The 18,727-nt window shown below is 45.4% G+C and overlaps 1 protein-coding gene across 4 annotated transcripts in view; it reads right to left on the bottom strand.

The window, feature by feature from the left end:
• Positions 1-18,727, bottom strand: part of ITGA9 (integrin subunit alpha 9) — a 333,129-nt gene that overhangs the window by 106,225 nt on the left and 208,177 nt on the right. For all 4 annotated transcript variants that reach the window (XM_081824368.1, XM_081824372.1, XM_081824364.1 and 1 more), the window contains one exon: positions 16,632-16,782. In XM_081824368.1, the coding sequence (XP_081680494.1) occupies positions 16,632-16,782 (151 nt within the window). The remainder of the gene's footprint in view (positions 1-16,631; positions 16,783-18,727) is intronic.

Below are 18,727 nucleotides of genomic sequence, written 5' to 3'. Positions count from 1 at the left end.
CCCCCCCCCCCCCCGCCCCCCAGCAAACTTCTGCTTTTGCCTCTGCAACAAATACCTTGAATTTGAATTCTTGTCTCCGGGTTTGCTTCTGGGGAAACCTAAGGAAGACATGTGTGCTACTTTTTGTTCTTTGAAAGAACCCAGAGCATAGATGATTTTCAAGCCTGTGGGACTGTCACTCATATTCCCAGGCCCACCAAGGACCTGCAAACCTAGGGCAGAAACGCATGGACAGAGAGGACTGCTCTGGCAGGAAAAAGCTGCTGGCCTCAAATGAGGGAGCGCAGGGGAATCTGCACGGCCTGTCACCCCACAAGGCACAGACACCACATGGGGTCCCTCAGCAGCAAGTGACAGTGACTTTCGGCACCAAAGGACTGAGCTGGCTCATCAGGTCAGGCCTGATCCTACACAGCAAGACTCTCTCACCAGGTGGGGGTAGCATTGCTCCAGTTCTTGGGAGTCTTTGTGGTTTGCCTTTCTAGGGAGATAAGAAAATAGCATACCTTTCCAAACCACCAAGTTATTTAAAAAGAGCACTTAGCACTTAAAAAGTCCTAGGGCAGTCTAAAACTTAACGATAACTGACAAAGTAACCATAAAGTACATAGAAGGATAGAAATATCCTTCATCTCTCTATATACCCATTTGCCATCCATTCATTTATTTATGGAACAATATTGACATCTGACTATATCCCAGGCACTGCTATAGGTGTTAGGGATGAACTGATGAATAAAAAGTCATTCCATACTATATGGAACTTATAGTCCAGTGGGAGGGCTAAGACAATCAGCAAAACAAATAGTACATCAGATGGTAATAAGTTCTATGGAAAAAATCAGGGTATGGGGATATGATGGGGGTGTTTGGAACAGTAGGGTATTTCTAATCAGGTGAAATTTGAGCCAAGACAGGAAGGAACTGAGGGATTGGGCCATTTGGATATCTGACAGAAGAGCCTGTGCAAAGGCCCTGAGGCAGGGACAAGCTTAGTGTGTTGCAAGGAACAGCAAGGAGGTCACGGTGGCTACAGTGGAGAGGGCAAGGGGAAGAGTCATAGGAAATGTGTTCAGAGAGGCAGCAACTAACGGATTCAGATCTTACAGAGTCTCATAGGTATTGCAAAGAATGAAGTTTACAGTGAGCTGGGAAGCCATTGGAAGGTGCGGGCAAAGGAGTGTAAAGGGACAAGGGTGGAAGCAGGGAGACTAATTATGAAGGAAGCTACTGTAGTCAATAATCAGGCGAAATAAGGTGGGGACTTGGGCCAGGATGGGAGCAGTGGTGATGGTGCAAAGTGGGTGGATTATGGCTATATTCTGGAGGTCTAGACAATGGGCCATTTGTGGAACAGATGCAGAGGTGAGAGACAAGGGCAGGGGCAAGAGGAAGGGAGTTGCTATTTCCTGCAAATGGAAGGTTTGGAGGGATTAGGATCCCATTTCAGACATCTTGAACTGCTAGAAATGTTCTCATTCTTGATGTGGGTGGTGGCTAGATGGGTATCAACATATATAAAAATTATAGATCTGTATCCTTAAGATGAGTGCATTTTACACTATGTAAATTATATCTCAAAACAGGCTACTGAAGACTAAAAACAAAAAAGGACATAAAAAGGGAGGTGATTAACCGTGTTACTAGCTGTGATGGGTCCAGAAAGAAGACTGGATTCCTACTTGTCTTGTATATTACCTGGTAACAACACAGCTGATTTCAAGCACAGCCCACTCTTTGGCCCAGGGGACATTTTTTTTTTCTTTCTCTCCATCTTAGTCCATGGCAGCTGTGCTCATGGTTGTGCGTGACCTTCTCACCCCAGGAAGGGCTCCCCCTGACCACTCTAAGCTGTCTTGAGACTTTCTTTTGGATCCCTCAAGATCTCTCCTTGATTTGGGGCTTCTCTGTTTCCTCCAGCATATGTACCAGTTAGCTTCCTTTCCTTTAGGGAAGAGCGCACCTCATTGCTTCCTGCATGGGCAGCCCCTAAATGGCTGCCATTTTAACAGTTAATGCTAGAGAGAAACAGCATTACCTCTAACCACAGAGGCAGAGACTAATTTCCCTGGTTAGCCAACCACATTGTTGGCAAAGCATCTGAGAGATTTCCTGGCAGATAAGACAATGAGATCTGGGCCAGAAGGTGACGTTAGCACCAGCTTGCCACTTTCTAGTGTGACCTCAGTCTTGTTAACCTTTATGAGTCTTGAGCATAAAAATGATCATGTCCCTTTCATCTTGTGAGTTTCTCTTCCTTCATCTATACATTGGAATAAGAGCACCCATCACACAGGGCTGTGGTGAAGATTCAATGAAATAAAGCACCCAGTACAGTGCCTGAAGAATGCTCCAGAAACATCTCTTCCTTCCCTCCCCATCTACTCAGCAAATGGCTCCATGTCTGCCCACAGGATATCACACTTGGAGCCCACCAGGCCCGTTGCTCCAAGTGCATTTAAGGGGTCTTATCAATGTCTTGGTAAGTTACCAAGTTAGATGACCTAAAGTCAGGAGCTATGACTAACCTCAAATTTTGCTATGCGTACAAATACCCAGGGATCTTGTTAAATGCAGACCCTGATTCAGCAGGCCTGGGGTGGTCAGGTCTAAGAGTCTGAATTTCTTTCTTTCTTTCTTTCTTTTCTTAAGATTTTATTTATTTATTTGAGAGAGAGAGAAAGAGAGTGAGCACAAGCAGCAGGAGGGGCAGAGGGAGAAGCAGACTGAGCAGGGAGCCCAACGAGAGCTCGATCCCAGGACCCTGGGATCATGACCTGAGCTGAAGGCAGATGCTTAACCGACTGAGCCACCCAGGTGCCCCAAGAGTTTGCATTTCTAACAAGCTAATTGATCCTAGGTGATGCCACGCTGCTGGTCTGTGACCATATTTTGAGTAGCAAGACTATAAATGCCACAACTAAACTTCCAAAAAGCATAGAAAAACTAGAAGAGAAATAGAGTAAATGCATCACAAATGAATGTAATTGTGCTGTGGCTGCCACATTAATAGAACTGGGGCACTACTAATTCTATGCTGGACTCATTGGATAGCAGTTCAGGCCTGGGCTCCACATTTTAAGAAGGAAGGTGCCAAACTAGACACAGCACAAAAATAGAAATAGAACAGTGAAGAAGGGACTGGAAATATATACACCAGTCAGGAGGACAGGGATACTGGATGCTGGCCTTTCTAGTGCAGGCTGGCCTGGATAGAGAGCTGTGGTGGCACCTTTGTGGGAGGCCCCAAATCCAAATCTGTTGACATTATCATTGGAATGGCTTCATCTCGTGAAAATAAGAAATGCATATGTCAATGAAGATAGATAAGGCAGACAGATAAAGGTCACCTTATAAGTTATCAGGGCCTGACATCACTGGGCACTGCTTGATAAGACCAAACTGAGTCGTGTCACCTGCTGGTTCACTTCAGGTGCTCTGTGACACTTGACCATGGCTAAGCCAGATCTTCCCAACAGGTATTCTTGATGATGACTTTAAAATATCCTAAATGCCATAAGGCAGAGCCTGAAGGAACTTTAGCAAAAGGAAAAGGAGACAGTGATCATGCCGGTCATTTGCCTGTTTGTCTGTGATTCATCTTCTCTCCTTCCCCCTTTCTGCTGTTTCTCAGAGACACGTACTTGCAAACAATCTCTCTCAGGTTTCACTAATGCCTCTCAATCGCCACTCTTCCCTTCCTCCCCATAGGCAGAACCGGACTGTATTTGAGGCAGCAATGTGCCCAGCTCAGAAAACTCATCTCTTAGCCTCTATTGTGGCCTAGGAGGGCCCCATGACACGGTTCTGGCCAATGAGAGGTACTTGGAAATGCTAAGTGGGGCTTCAGGAAAGCTATTTAAAAGGGGGCGGGCCTAACTGGACAGCTACATGCAAAAGAATGAAACTGAACCACTTTCTTACACCGTATATAAAAATAAATCAAAATGGATTAAGGACCTAAATGTGAGACCCGAAACCATCAAAATCCTAGAAGAGAGCAGAGGCAGTAATTTCTTTGACATTGGCCAAAGCAACATTTTTCTAGATATGTCTCCTGAGGCAAGGGAAACAAAAGCAGAAATAAACTGTTGGGGGTACTTCAAAATAAAAAGCTTTGCACAGCAAAGGAAACAATCAACAAAACTAAAAGACGACCTATAGAATGGGAGAAGATATTTGCAAATGATATATCTGATAGAGGGTTACTATCTAAAATATATAAAGAACTTATACAACTCAACACCAAGAAACCCCAAATAATCCATTTAAAAAATGGACACGAGCAGACATTTCTCCAAAGAAGACATACAGATGGCCAACAGACACATGAAATGATGCTCCACATCACTCATCATCAGGGAAATGCAAATCAAAACCATAATGAGATATCACCTCACACCTGTCAGGATATCTAAAATCAAAACCACAAGAAACAATAAGTGTTGGCAAGGATGTGGAGAAAAAGGAACCCTCTTGCACTGTTGGTGGGAATGCAAACTGGAGTGGCCACTGTGGGAAAACAGTATGGAGGTTCCTCAAAAAGTTAAAAATAGAACTACCCTATGATCCAGTAATTCCACTACTGGGTATTTACCAAAAGAATAGAAAAACATTAATTTAAAAAGATATATGAACTCTTATTTTTATAGCAGCATTATTTACAATAACCAGATTATGGAAGTAGCCCAAGTGTCCATTGATAGATGAATGGATAAAGAAGAGGTGGTATACATATATAATAAAATATTACTCAGCCATAAAAAAGAATGATATTTTTCCATTTGCAACCTCATGGATGATCTAGAGAATATGATGCTAAGCAAAATAAGTGAGTCAGAGAAAGACAAACACCATACAATTTCATTTGTATGTGGAATTTAAGAAACAAAACAAATGAACAAATTTAAAAAAGAAGGGGGGGGGGAGACAGACCAAACAAAAGACTCTTAACTATAGAGAACAAATTGATGGTGACCAGAGGGGAGGTGGGTAGGGGACGGGTGACCCAGGTGAAGAGCACTGGGTATAGAATTGTTGAATCACTCTATCGTACACCTGAAACTAATACAACACTGTATGTTAACTATACTTGATTTGAAATGAAAACATAAAAAATAAGTAAAAGGGGGTAGGGCTGTTATCTTTCCTCTTCTTACTGCCTGGAATGCAGCTGCAGAGCTGGAAGTGGAAACCAAGAAACAACAGGTGTGAAGAAAGGCTGAGTGCAAAGACCAAAGAACTAGGTTTCTTGATGGCATCACACAGGTGCCTACCAGTCCTGGCCTGTCCACTTCCACATTTATTATTACAAAAGAAACATCAAAATCCCATTAGGATCAGCTGCTACAAGCTGGCCTTCCTGTTACCTGCAGCCAAACACATTCCTAACTATTTTTAAAATCAGTTGTTTAATCCACTTGCTTCGGGAAGAAGACGGGCTGGCCAGTCCTGGATACAGGTGCCTGGATATGAACGAGGCCAGTGGCTCTCAGGAAGCAGCGAGGCTACTGGCACTTCTGGCCTCAAAGGGATGGAATGCTAGTTCTAGCAAGCTGGATCGTCACAGGATGTGACTATGCATTCAGATTCTCCGTTAAATTCCAAGGGCATCTACATCTGCTGGTTCCTTAATTCCGATGCTGGCAGAAATATCCTATGTGTCACTGACACTATCACCTGAGAATGTCACACACACACCTCAAGAGCTGCATCTTTGTCAACATGCTTATGACACAGCCTTCGGAACATAAGGAACGCCAGCAGACGGCAATCCTACTATTGCCAACACTTTCAGGGTTCCGCCAGATTCCCCTGGGACCCCATCTAGGTGCCCACCTTCTGGCTCCTGCATGTGTTTTCTTCCAAGAGCCAGCACTGTGGGTCTTCTTTGGAGGTCTGCCCTCCGTCTGGTAGGCCACCATGTCCACACGTCACCCTCAGAGGGCAGAAAGCCCTGGGACTTTTATTCCTCGGTGGGTGGCCCTTAACCAATGACTGGTGCTATGGGGGAACAAAAGCCCAGCTTCCTGACCTTGAGATGGACCTTGCTGAGGTGTGACTCACCCTTCAGAGATCCCCTGCAGGATGAGGCCGAGGTCACCCTCCGCAGCACTGCACCCGAGATCACGCCCTGCCCTGTCCTGCTTCCCCGCTCCCTCCACATCTGCTTCAGGGAAACCTAGCCTGAGACACCCATGTTCTCCTTGATCTTTTTCGCTTTCTTTTGTTTGCCTTGGCTTAGCAGTCCATTTTCATGGCTTTCCTTTTAAGAGGTGTTGTGCTGCTTTATGAAAAAGATTTAAAATCCAAGGCTCCCCTTTCCCCTTAAAAGAGGAAATTATTAAATTGCTGTTTTGCAGTTCATTAGAAAAAAAAATCCAGAGGTTTAACACATGTTTTCTAAACTAGCCCCCGCCCCTCCCCCTGCCCCCAATCAGTAAATAGATTTACCCAAGTCCTGCAGCTCTGGGAAACGTCCTTCTTAATTGATCCTTGTTGTAGCTACAGCTCTGTTGACATTTCTAAAGCAAAACGTAGCCTTCCTTCCAAACACAGTGAATACACAAATGAAGCTTTTCATATATGTGAAAACTGAGCCCCGCCGTGGAACACTGAGGCCACGTTGTAATTGGAAATGGACATCTGGGTTTCTCTACCACCTCCTCATTGGCCACCGCCGCAAGAAGGGCCCAGCTTGGCTCTCAGGACGGCTTCACTAGGGGTTAGAATCTCTCTGACTGCAAGGCCAGACAGTGGTAACACCACGGCCACAGGTAATCCAGGTGAGGAATTATGAACCTGGCCTCAGGGTACCTGCTCCCTACCACCCACTGTTGACTGCTCCAGGAGGAAAGTCAGCACAGGCAGAAATAGCTTAGAAACGGGAAAGGCTCTAGGGAACTTAGGATTGACCTCTGACATGCAGGACGGAGAAGACCAACAAGGGGAGAAAAAGGGAAAGAGCTTGCTGCTGTGTCAGAACCTCAGATGGGCTGGGAGCCAGGTGAGGTTTTTCTGCCTGGCATTGTGCAGGAAGTTCAAGGTAAAGTCACCAGGGGGCTTGGGGCACTGGATTAAAAACAGAAAAGGGGCGGAAAAGACTTATTATTTTCTGAGTATCGATATCCACCCTCAGGGCTCCCTTACAAGGGCAAGAAGCAAGTTCATTCATCATCTTAATGGCCCAGCCAAGATGACTGTAAACATCTAAGGGTTGCATTTTACTCGGGGCTACTATTAACTTGACAAGAGACACCGGAGAAAGCGAGAAAGCGGAACACAATGAAAATCAGTTCCTGCCATGAATGAGAGCAGTGGCAGAGTGAAGGTAGGCGGTTTGAAATCCGCTTACACACCAACGCCAATGGATGAGGCGCACGCGTTCCTGCCTGCAAACCCTTCCTGATAGGATGTGGGCCTTCCCAGCTCCATGGGACACATCTTGTTTTGTTCCTATGTATGGATGCAGTTTCTGTGTGAGAACAGGTCAGGGCACTCCCACAAATATAAAGCTATATAAACATGTAAGTGTCTAATCTTTCCCACTCTATCCGGGTTAGAAACTGGATCATTTTTATCGCCTGGCGCCATCTTGAGCGGCTTGCCTTGAAAGCGAGAGGAGAGAAGCCCTTGAGAGAAAGGGACTGCCTTTCCATGGTGAAGGTAGATATAAACTGGAAGGATCCCTTTACAAGAAAAACAAACTTATAAGCCCTCTATGCCTTTTGTCATAAAGAATAAGCCATGGAACACCGCAAAAGCTGACCTGGTGCTTTTCTGCCCCCCAAACCAACTTGGAGGCCAAGTTTCCTTTGGAATTCAAAGCACTCCTCAGAAAAAGCAAAACTAAGCTTTCTTTCACACAACTTCTAATGGATGTCATCAGGCTTCCTACATTGGGCCCTGTCACGGGAGGAGACAGAAGGACACAGGGCCCACCCCTCCATCTTCGTCTCTCAGGGAGGTTAGACGGTGACACAAAACGTGTCAGCCAGATTCAGTGACTTACAACCAACTGGGGCTGAGCACTAACTACGTTTCTTAGGAACCTGAAAGTGCAGAAAGCTCTAACATGCATTCTAAGTGGTAGATCTCTGTTTTCCGGGCTGGATTCATGGTCTTCCCCCAGCTTCCTCACCGGTCTCTTTCACTTCTGGCAATCCCAAGACTGAATCTCACCTTCTGGCTTCCCTGTCCTATTTGGTCTTTCTTGGCTCCTCCTCCAGCATGTCACCAGCTTCTGTCCTTTCTTCTATTTCCTCAGTCCATATCCTCAGTGAAGAACACAGACGGCCCATCACTGTCTACCTGATAAAAATCCCGGATTCCCCCACCAGGCCTCACGGGGCCTGCAAATCTCTGGGCTGGTCCTTTCCCTGCCCAGTCTGCAAGACTCAGGGCCTAGCCCTGCATTGTTTGGTGAGTATATTATTTTCCTCATTCTGTAAACGCTGATGTTATTCATCACACATATCACATATTTGAACCATTATATATAATGGATTTTAAAAAGTCAACATCCTCAAACCAAAAAGTCTAATACTTCAGCAAATAGTAAGTAAATGAAAAAAAAAAAAAATCAACAGGCATTATTACAAGCAAACAAACAGGAGCCACCAAAGCTAGCTCATTTACTTAACCGATATACATTCATCAAGTTTTTTTTTTTTAATTTTAGTTAGCATACAGCACAATACTAGTTTCTGAAGTAGAATTTAGTGATTCATCACTTATGTAGAACACCCAGTACTCATTTTATTTACCAAGTTTTTCATTACTTTTCATATAATCTTATTTTTTTAAATAAAGGCTATTAGTTAAATATAAAAAATATGTTCTATTTAACACGAGCTCTATTTTTTGACATTATGAAGGCACACACCCCTGTGTGCACACTCAGCCCTGCAATCCCTTTGTTAAAATCACAAGTCTTGATTTTTAGTTTAAAAAGGAAGCGTCAACACCCTCTGACTTAGAAGCTTTGTCTCATATTCTTGCTATTCTCCCTCCAACCCCTCAGCATGAAACCTTGTTCTGAAGTAGGTGACAATATATACCTTCTGCGTAAATGAACGAGTTATAAAGTTTGTGCTTGTGTGTAGAGGGGTACCATGGCGGCTACATAATGATGTACAAGTAGTTGGCAGGGGCCCCATTTAATCCTCAGCACATCTCATTTTAGAGAGAGAAAGAAACTGAGGCACAGAGAGAAGGCCCCTGGCTCAAGGTCACATGGGCTGCAAGAAACAGAGCTGAGTTTCTGCGTCCGTGTCTGATGGTCCTAAGAACCTTGCTTTCCCTCTACCTCACGTTGGCTATTTGCTATGTTACTTCTAAGAACTTCTGAAACACAAACCCCAGCTTAGCTGCTTCTTGCAACTGCTGCAAAGTACAAATATTCCAGTCTGGGAAAAGTTTTCAAAACATCGCTGGCTTTAAAAATGCTATGTAAATTGACTCTCTCCTTCCCTCAAACATACACTCGCACTTGAACCCCAAACTCCAATCTCTTTGGCTAGCTTCTCTGCCACCCAGGGATGGGTGTGAAATGTCAAGCCTGCAGACACGCTCAGTTCTACCACAAATACAGATCCGTGTGACAAACAGGCAGGCAGGAGAATGGGCCTTCAGCATTTGGAAGACAGTGAAGCTGGAGGTCACAAATTGGTGGCCTGCAGGCTGGATGCGGTCAGTGGGACATGTGTTTGGCCCACAGAATGTTCGGAGAACATTTTAATTAGCTGCAAACTCATGTGATTTCACATAAAAATGTGGATTTCTGGCTTTTATTGAAAAATAGGAAGTCTGACAGCACCAGCCCCTGCTCCCACCTGGTAACCATTGACTGCTGCAGGGAGCTGGCTGCTTTCTCTGGATGAGGCTCGATTTTTCCACAGTCTTCACTGCTTCCCACTGTCCAACACCTGACCCCCCTGTCCCATTTACAATACTTGCCTTGCCTTGCCCCACTCCTGTAAGACTGTGAAGTGTGCACCACCAGTTCTCAAGCTAGAACCTTGGCAAAGTTCCATTAGGCTAACTTACAACTTCTGGAAGCCTAGAAAGTGAGGTGCTTAGGTTGTAAATGCTTCCAGCCCTAGGGGCATCTCTGGCAGGTGCTGGTGAGTCTCACCCAGATGCGCTGCACCATTCAGGGTGCTCCACTCCACTTCCAGTTGCCAGTGGCTACATCTCTGTGCCCGAGTGCATTTTTCCAGAACCAGGACCATTGCTCTGGCCATGAACATTACAGGACAGAAGTCCTGGGGAAGGTGTACTTCTAGAAAGCTTCAACTGTTGACTCCTTGGGAGGGGGTATAGATCCCCCAGCTCCCTCCACCCTGAGGTTTGTGTTTTGCATAGTTTCCCAGGGTTGTCCTGGGATTAAGCCCCAGTGCCCACCGTGGCAGCTGGCTTAACAGCACCATCTTCATTAGCTGCCTCCACTGGTCTATCACTGCTCTGCCTCCCTCCCAGTGTTGTTGCACTTCCCCAAAGAATTGCCCTCAATTCCTTTCTTCAAGGTCAGAAGCTGGGAGATCCAAACCAAGAACGCACTCACGCTGTAGAGAAGAGGCTAGGTCAGGGGCCTGCCCTTGTTCTTCCTTCTCACCCAGCATGGCCTCCTCTGTAACTGCATGGCAAGCTCCTGCGTCCCCTTTGTACCCAAAGGTCACCTGGGAGCTCCCCTGCACTAGCTTAGAGCTTACAGTTGTCCACGTCCGTGTCTGTTTCCAACGTGGGCTGTTAACAGTCACAGCCATGAAGACATACTCGTGAACCCAGCCCCTTCTTTGAGCTTATCTGTCTTGGTCACATGAAGCATTCCTGAGTGCAGGAGTCCTAACTGACAAGCAACTTCAGCATCAGACAGCAGACATCTGCATTCCTCAAGTATCCCGAGGTCACCCTGCCACTAGGAATGTTGCTGGCCCTTTGAAGCCCATGGGCCGCCTCTTTGCATCTTGCTGGATGACTCTTGTCCCTTTTCCTCTGCCCTCTCACCAGGCTCCAGCCAGCTCGCCCCTTCACTAAATAAACTCACGCACCTACCCCTGCTCTGCAATGGCGGCAGCAGCAGATTTCAATTCTTTGGAGGCCCGTCATCTTTCCCTAAGCGCTGATCTGGGGACTCTGGGCACCCCGAAACTAGATGTCACAGTCATCACTTGCTGCAGGGCGATGTTTCAGCGCTCTGGACAGTAGTTGGTGTCTTGTGCTCTGCTTGCTGACATGCCTCACAGCCCATTAGGCCATGAGTTCTTTGGGAGCAGAGACCAGATCTTACTTATCTTTGGGTCCCCTAGCGGCTGGTACGGTCCCTGGCACTTAGCAGGTACTTAATAACTACTGTCCCAACAAATGCATTCTTGTTCCACTGAGGCAAGAAGAGACGAAGCCTGTGTGCTGAATGGCATCACGGTGAAGAAATTAAAACTCAACTTGATCTTGACCCCGGGGTCACGTGGCTGTACAACTCCAGCGGGCACCATTCACGAAGTCTGTGGAGTGGTGCTCTGTGGGTGTCGCTCACACAGAATCTAATGTGAACGTGATCGCGGGGTGGTGTGATACAGATGTGCTCCAAATGCATTTTCTCCATTCTTCTTTCTTCTCCCTTTCCACTGTGCCCCTCCCCCACCCCTAAGGGATCCCACACACTGCTCCACGGGAGGCCACTCTATGACCACATTATGCTGTGCCCCAGCCAGCCCACCAGCCAACCAGCCGGTGGCCACCAACGCATTAAGTCCTATTTTATAGTGTTTTCAAGTTAGCTTATGGAGGTGAGAGGAAAGTCAGCAGATGGTTGTCCATGTGCATCCCACATTTTTTATAAGCAGCCTTCCCTTACAGGAAAGAACCGGCATAAATCTATGAAAGCAGCTTTATGTTAGAGAGGCCCCACAAGTCCATCTTCAGGGAGATGTTTTGTTCAGTCTCAGAAATGAATACATCTCGAACTGTGTGATGACACAGGAGACTGGAGACCTTGGAGGCCTAGGCCCTGAGCTGCCTTGAGGCTTTGGACAGACAGATAGCCCCCCACCCTCCCACCCACACCACCTGGGCAGCCAGGTGAGGCATCTGAGCTGAGATCTGAGGGCAGAGAGGTTGATTAAAGAAAATGGGGGTGGAGGGGATGCCAGGACTGGATTATAGCTGGATTCAAGTGTGTGTGTGTGTGGGGGGGGTGGGGGTGGGGGTGGTGAGCAATGAGGCTAGGGAAGAGGGAGGGCAGGAAGCATGGGCTCAGAATGGCCTCTCAGGGAACAGCTGAGGAGTCCAAACTCCATTCTGAAGAATGTGAGGCAGGAAGAGTGATGAGATTAAGTTTCTTCTCAAATTTTTATGGTATAACTGATATTATAAGCTTATTTTTTTAAATTAAGTTTTAAAATTATATATTTACTGTGGCAATCATTTTTTTTTACATGTGCTTACTATTTTAAATGCTTGCAAAATTTATTTTTGCTTATGTCTACGTTTATTTGGCCTTAACATTTTATTCCACGACTGTATTCCAGAGTGCTTTATCTGTAGGTGTCCTATTTCTCAGGAACAGTTTCATGCTTATTAAAGCTTTAACAGTCACTGAAGCAGATGTTGCCTTGCTCCCATTCCCTAGAACCCACCAGAGGGTTGGTCACCTGAGGCCAGCGCCCTCCAGGCCAAAGGCTTCCAACTTCTCACTGCCGGAGTTGTTTGCTCACCCCAGGCAGGGTGGCCCATAGCCAGAGAAGGCTGGAAGTGCTAGGGAGTGAATGCCTTTGGAGTGATTCTCCGTGGATGTGTGGTAAGAGGTGGTGGAGAAATCCGCTAGCAGCTTCCTTACCCCTGGGAGTGATTCTGAGGGGTGCTCCACAGAGTCTATCTCTCTGAAGATCTGCAGCTGGACAGAGCATGAGTTCCCCACAGCTTATCAGGGCACACTGTCCTGTCTTTCTTCCCTTCCCTGTCTAAACTCACCACTCCCACAAAGTGCCTCCTGAGATCACTCCCCAAATAAACAGCCTGTACCTACATCATTGTGTTGGGGTCTGCTTTTGGGGAAATCCAAACTGGGCAGTTAACAAACGCTATGATTTCTCATATATTCAAGGATGTCTTTATTTTGTCTTCACAATGGAGGGCAAGTTGGCTGGGTATAGAATTCTTAATTCACCAGAGAGCCTATTCTGATTTTTTAATACTGTTACAGAAAAGAAGCCTACGGAACACTGGTTTGTTTGTTTTCTGTTAGGTATCAGTATCATCACTTTCATATTTTTCAAATTCAAAATCTCATGAAGCTGTGTGTTGACAGTGAAGTGCTCTCAATATTTCTGCCTGGTGTTTGCAGAGCTCAATCAAGAGAATGGAGATCCTTCCTTGCTGTCTACTCATGTCTTCTAACTATTATGGAGCCACTTTTCTTTGCTGATTTCTCCGGTCTCCACTTTCCACATCTATAGTTCTGTCATTCTTCTTCATTGTTTTGTTCTTTTTCTCTGAATTTTCAGAGACCATCTCAAATATGCCAGGTATAACAATGAATCAATTTTCCATACTGCTAATTCTGCTCTTTCCTGATTATAACACATTTTAATCTGCCATTGCTTTCTTGGTTTCATTATATTTCCTTACCCTATCTACAACCTTTATATTTGTTTGCCTCTCAGTTCATTCCTTTTTCATCCCAGCTTATCGTTCTACTATCTGATCTTTTGCTGTGCTCATTTTTTTTTCTTGAATTTAATCAAGAAAAGTGGATGCTAGAATAAAATTTACTTTTGTTTTCTATTAATAATCCTTCTAAAAGGTATGCTTTCCTTCTGTATCCTGAATTGCACTTTTCTTAGTTTATGTGTTAGAATCTTTTTGTAGAGTCCATGTTGTTTTTGTTAGGTCTGTGCAGGGTGAGTGGGCTCTCCTGGTTCCTCTTTACCGCCCATCTGGTTGCTGTGAGAATCTTGCTCTGGGCTGAGTGATGCCATTTACATCTCCCGTTAGAGTTGTGGTTGTGGTCACGGGAGAGGACTTTTTGTTTCTTTACCTTCTCTTGCCACATTGATGGTCATTTTGCCTAATTGTTTTTCTAGTTGGTCCTGCCCCCGTGGTGGCTACGGGAGCTATGGGATGTCTCTGTGCCCTGCTACCTTTCTCACACTAAAGCTTCCCACATCCCAAAGAGTCCCTGATACCTTGTCAACTTTCTGAAAAATTGAAACTAGGGCTCCCTGTGCCAAAATTTGCTGGGATTCAATGGAAAAGAGATGAAAATGATCAGCTATAGTAGCTAATGACATATCTGTGGTCTTCTCAGGCACACTGTCCTCACCTGGCTAGAGCCCCTCATCCAGAATGCCTGGGGGGGCTACTTACTACACCTCAAGGTGCTCAATATGATACAGGGGTGGAAGTGATGCTCTCCTGCCACTTAAAGAGGAGACAATTCTGCTATGCTCTTGGGCATCCCTCCACCTCTTTCCACCCTATTACTCAGACCAAGGCTACCTTTTATGATGGCACACCCTTAGCCTTTTCCCTGCCTAATCCTACTTCCCTCACTTCTTCCCTACAGCATTCTCCACTATGGCAGATGTACCCAGGTCACATGCAGGAGGGAATGGGAAATGTATGTAAAACCCCTGGTATATAGTAGGTGGTCAACAAATGCTACATTACATCCCCCAAATAGTTACAAGACTAAAAATATAATCATTTGTTCATAGCAATCTCTGTGAAAAACATTCATCACAGTATTTTTTTTAGATTTATTTATTTAAGAGAGAGAGAGAGCAAGAGAGAGAACATGAGCAGAGGAAGAGGCAGAAGGAGAGGGAGACAAGCAGACTCCTTGCTGAGCAGGGAGCCTGATGTGGGGCTTGATCCTAGGACTCTGAGATCATGACCTGAGCTGAAACCAAAAGTTGTGGACACTTAACGGACTGAGTCACCTACGCGCCCTCATTCATCACAGTATTAAAGAGAATAAAACTGGAATGAAATATCTACATAATAAGAATTTGAGGGTAATCCATTGTATACTTTATGATAGACTATTATGCAGCCTCCAAGCTAAAAAGAAAACTATGATGAAGGGAAATAGAGTAATACATAGGAACCTACACAGTTTGTGAAATACTACCACCAAATCCTATATACCAACAGAGTGGAGCCAGCTCAGAACTTTCTAGCAGACAAGAGAGAGAGCAAAGCCTATTCATAAGGGATGACTGTGCCTACAGATAAAAATAAGCCAAAGTACTCAGGGAAAGCACAGCTATTCCTAATTTCGAGACCGGAGAGAAATTTCTCCCATAGGTCCTAAGTGAGAGGAATCTGCAACGTAATGGCCCAGTCGCCAACCCCATCCTTTCAGTTACCACAGAGATGAGTTTTACAGATCTGTCCTGAGTGAGCCCCTTTCCTGCCACCCCCTACAGGAAGATGGCACCATGGCACAGGAAATTCTGTAAAAGAGATTCTATGTGGAGCCAGAGATACTAGGACCTTGTAGATACTTGGTTCTCTCCTGACTGGGCTTAAACCAGGACAATTTTTAGGGTGTAGAAGACAGATGGGAAGCATGCCTTTCTCACAGTCCTTCTTGATTGCTTTTGTGGCCTCCCCAACCCTGGGGCTCCTAAAAGCTATTAAGCAGCAGAGTTTGAGATAACCTCTTGTAAAGTTCTTGGAGCATGACCATTACAGATCGCTCTATAGGCTTCACTTGCCCCCTAAGCTGGGCAAGGTTGGTATAATCCTATCAAAACTGTTGAGCTTGCCAGGATCTGTGTCTGAACAGAAGTTTGCCCACTGGCTTGAAGGTGCACCAAGTGCTCATCTGTGGGCAGAGCAGAGCTGTTCCTCAGAAAGTGATCTTAGTTCCCTTTAACACAGACATCAAGGCACTGCAGTTCTGTGTTGTAAACACTTTGAAAAGCTGCAAGAATTGCCTTCAAAACTGCTGTCAAGAGTCAGAACAACCACCGGGGAGGGTGAGGTCTGTCTGAGCCCACTCATTCCTGTTGCCTGCTGGAGACTCATTCTTTTTTTCTTCCCATAGATGGTTTGTTGAGTTGAATTACGGGACAGGAGAGAATACCAACTCCTTTTTCCTTTCAGAGTCATTCTACTTAAACTCAAATACATGAATTCATGCTAAAAAAACTCACTCAGTTCATGAAAATAATTTAATTTCCTCAATTCACTCAAATACATCATAAACAAACATGTCAAAGCACAGGCTAACATACGTGACCCCCTAATGGAAAACATCAAGTGCACCAGGGGTGATAACAAGCATAATAAGCTGCGATCTGTCCTCATTTCTTATCTTGTTATTCACAACTACTGACATAAAACTGGAATTCTTTAGAACACATGAGTGTTCAGAGAAGGGGTCAGACATTAAACGGTAGGGAGAGGGTTCCATAAGAGAGAAAGGATGGGAGACAATATTAGAGATGGGTATTGCTCCAACACACCTTCTAAGTCCAGGAGGAAAAAATCTTCATAGTTCCAAATGATACCCCACATAGTAAAACAGTCTCTGCAGAATCACTGCACATTGCAAGCTATGATGAAAGTCAGAAAATGCACCCGATGGAACAAAGACTCTCTTTCAGGGGTGCCTTCCTTACCTTCTGCCACATGTTGATGAAGAAGAGCTCCCGGGAAACATTGAAGGACACGTTGGCATCATAGGCATCATCCCCAAGGTTTGAGATGGAGATGTTTAGGGAGATATTCTTCACAGCCCCCAAAGCTAGATAGGGGGTTTTTCCATCAACACTGCAATGAAAAGTGAACAACAATGAATGCCCTGAAGTTTTCACTAACATAATATAAGGCATCAGAGGGTAGCTGAGGGTTGGGGGCAGAAACTGCCCTGGGGTCAGAACTACAAGTTCCAGCAACCCCATTAACCAGTAATGCATCCTTGGGCAATCAGTTAGCTCCCCTGGGCCTCAGTTTCCTCATCTAGCAGCCTAACTTGCTGGCTCTGCTGGGGCTCACATCAATCTCAGAAAATTATAAGATATTTAATACCATAGACATGGAATTTGGCCATGTATTCATTCATATGTTTTTGAGTACCTCCTACATGCCAGTCATGACTACTCTCTGTGCTAGAAGAGAGACCAGTGAACAAAACAGAGTTCTTGCCTTCTTACAGCTTCAGGGAAACAGAAAACACATACACCAAGCAGCAAACATACAGGTCAGATTGTGATTAGAGCTATGGAGAAAACTCACAAAGGGTAAGAAGGGTAGAGAATGCCAGATCTGGAGGAAGAGTGGGCTGCAATTTTAAATAGGGTGGTTGGGGAAGCCTCACTGATGAGGTGAACTCTGAGTAGAAATCTGAAGGAAAAAAAGGAGCAAGATACACAGACACCTGGGATCTAGCAAAGGGAAAGTCATGCCTGGCACGTTCAAGGACTGGCAAGGATGCCAGAGTGGCTAAGAGGAGTGAGCAAGGGGGAACGTGGGAGGAAATAGGCTCAGAGAGGCAAAGGGAGTGGGGACAGACAGATCATATGGGGCACTGCGGGGCCATCACAAGGACCTTGGTTTGACTCTGAGAAGAAACTCCTGCAGGGCTCTGAGCAGAGGAGTGGTGTGACCTGACTTCCACATCTGTAGGCTCACGCTGCCTGTGATGTGAATGGTCTGTGGAGTGCGTGGTCAGAGGGGAAGCAGGGAGCCTGGTTGGAAAGCTCTCACAATAATCCAGGAGGCAGCTCAGACCACAGTGGTTGAAGCTGAAGTAGTGAGAAGAGTGAAGTTGTGTTCTGGATGTGTTTCCAAGGTTATGCCAACAGATTTTGCTCACAGATTGATTGGGTGAGGGGTATTAGGGAAAAAGAGGAGTCAAGGACAGCTGCAAGGATTTTAGCTTCAACAACTAGAGGGAAGAGTTGTCATTCATTGAGATGGGAAAGAGTATAGAAGGTTCAGCAGAAAAAAATCCAAATGCCTATTGGATCTTTAAGAAGAGGTGTTGGATAGCTGGATGCTTAAGTTTTAAAGGAGGGTCTAGGCCAGAGATACACATTTGGGATAGACTGGATATGATCACTAGGGAATGAGTATAGATAGAGAAGAGGTCTCACACTTAGGAGTTGCAGGTGAGGAGGAGAAGAGAAAGCATGACAAGGGAGGTAGGAGGAAAACCAAGAGAGATGGTATCTAAGTGGCCACAGAAGACATGTTCCAAGGAAGGAGTAATCAGTTTTGTCAAATGTGGCAGACAGGCCAAAATAACATGAAGCCTTAGGACTGGCCACTGGAATTAGCCACGTGGAGGTCACTGGTGATCTCAAAAAGAGCTGCATAAGTGGAGTGATGGGGATGAGAGCTTGGAATTGGCTTAAGAGATGGAGGAGTAGAATAAATGGAAACAGCGAGGACACTCAAATTTTGGAGGAGTTTTTCTGTAAAGGGGAGTGGAGAAATAGGATGAGAGCCGGGGGTGGGGAGTGGGCTCAAGGCAATTGTTTTGTTTTAATTTATTATTTTTTTTTTGATGTAGTGTTCCATGATTCATTGTTTGCGTATAACACCCACTGCTCCATTCAATATGTGCCCTATTTAATACCCATCACCAGGCTAACCCATCCCCCCACACCCCTCCCCTCTAGAACCCTCAGTTTGTTTTTCAGAGTCCATCATCTCTCATGGTTCGTCTCCCCCTCCGATTCCCCCCCCCCTTAATTTTTCCCTTCCTACTATC

This window comes from Leptonychotes weddellii, chromosome 1, assembly GCF_054177405.1.
Source record: "Leptonychotes weddellii isolate Sample4059 chromosome 1, ASM5417740v2, whole genome shotgun sequence".
Taxonomy (NCBI): Eukaryota; Metazoa; Chordata; class Mammalia; order Carnivora; family Phocidae; genus Leptonychotes; species Leptonychotes weddellii.
This window is presented reverse-complemented; position numbering and strand designations above follow the sequence as displayed.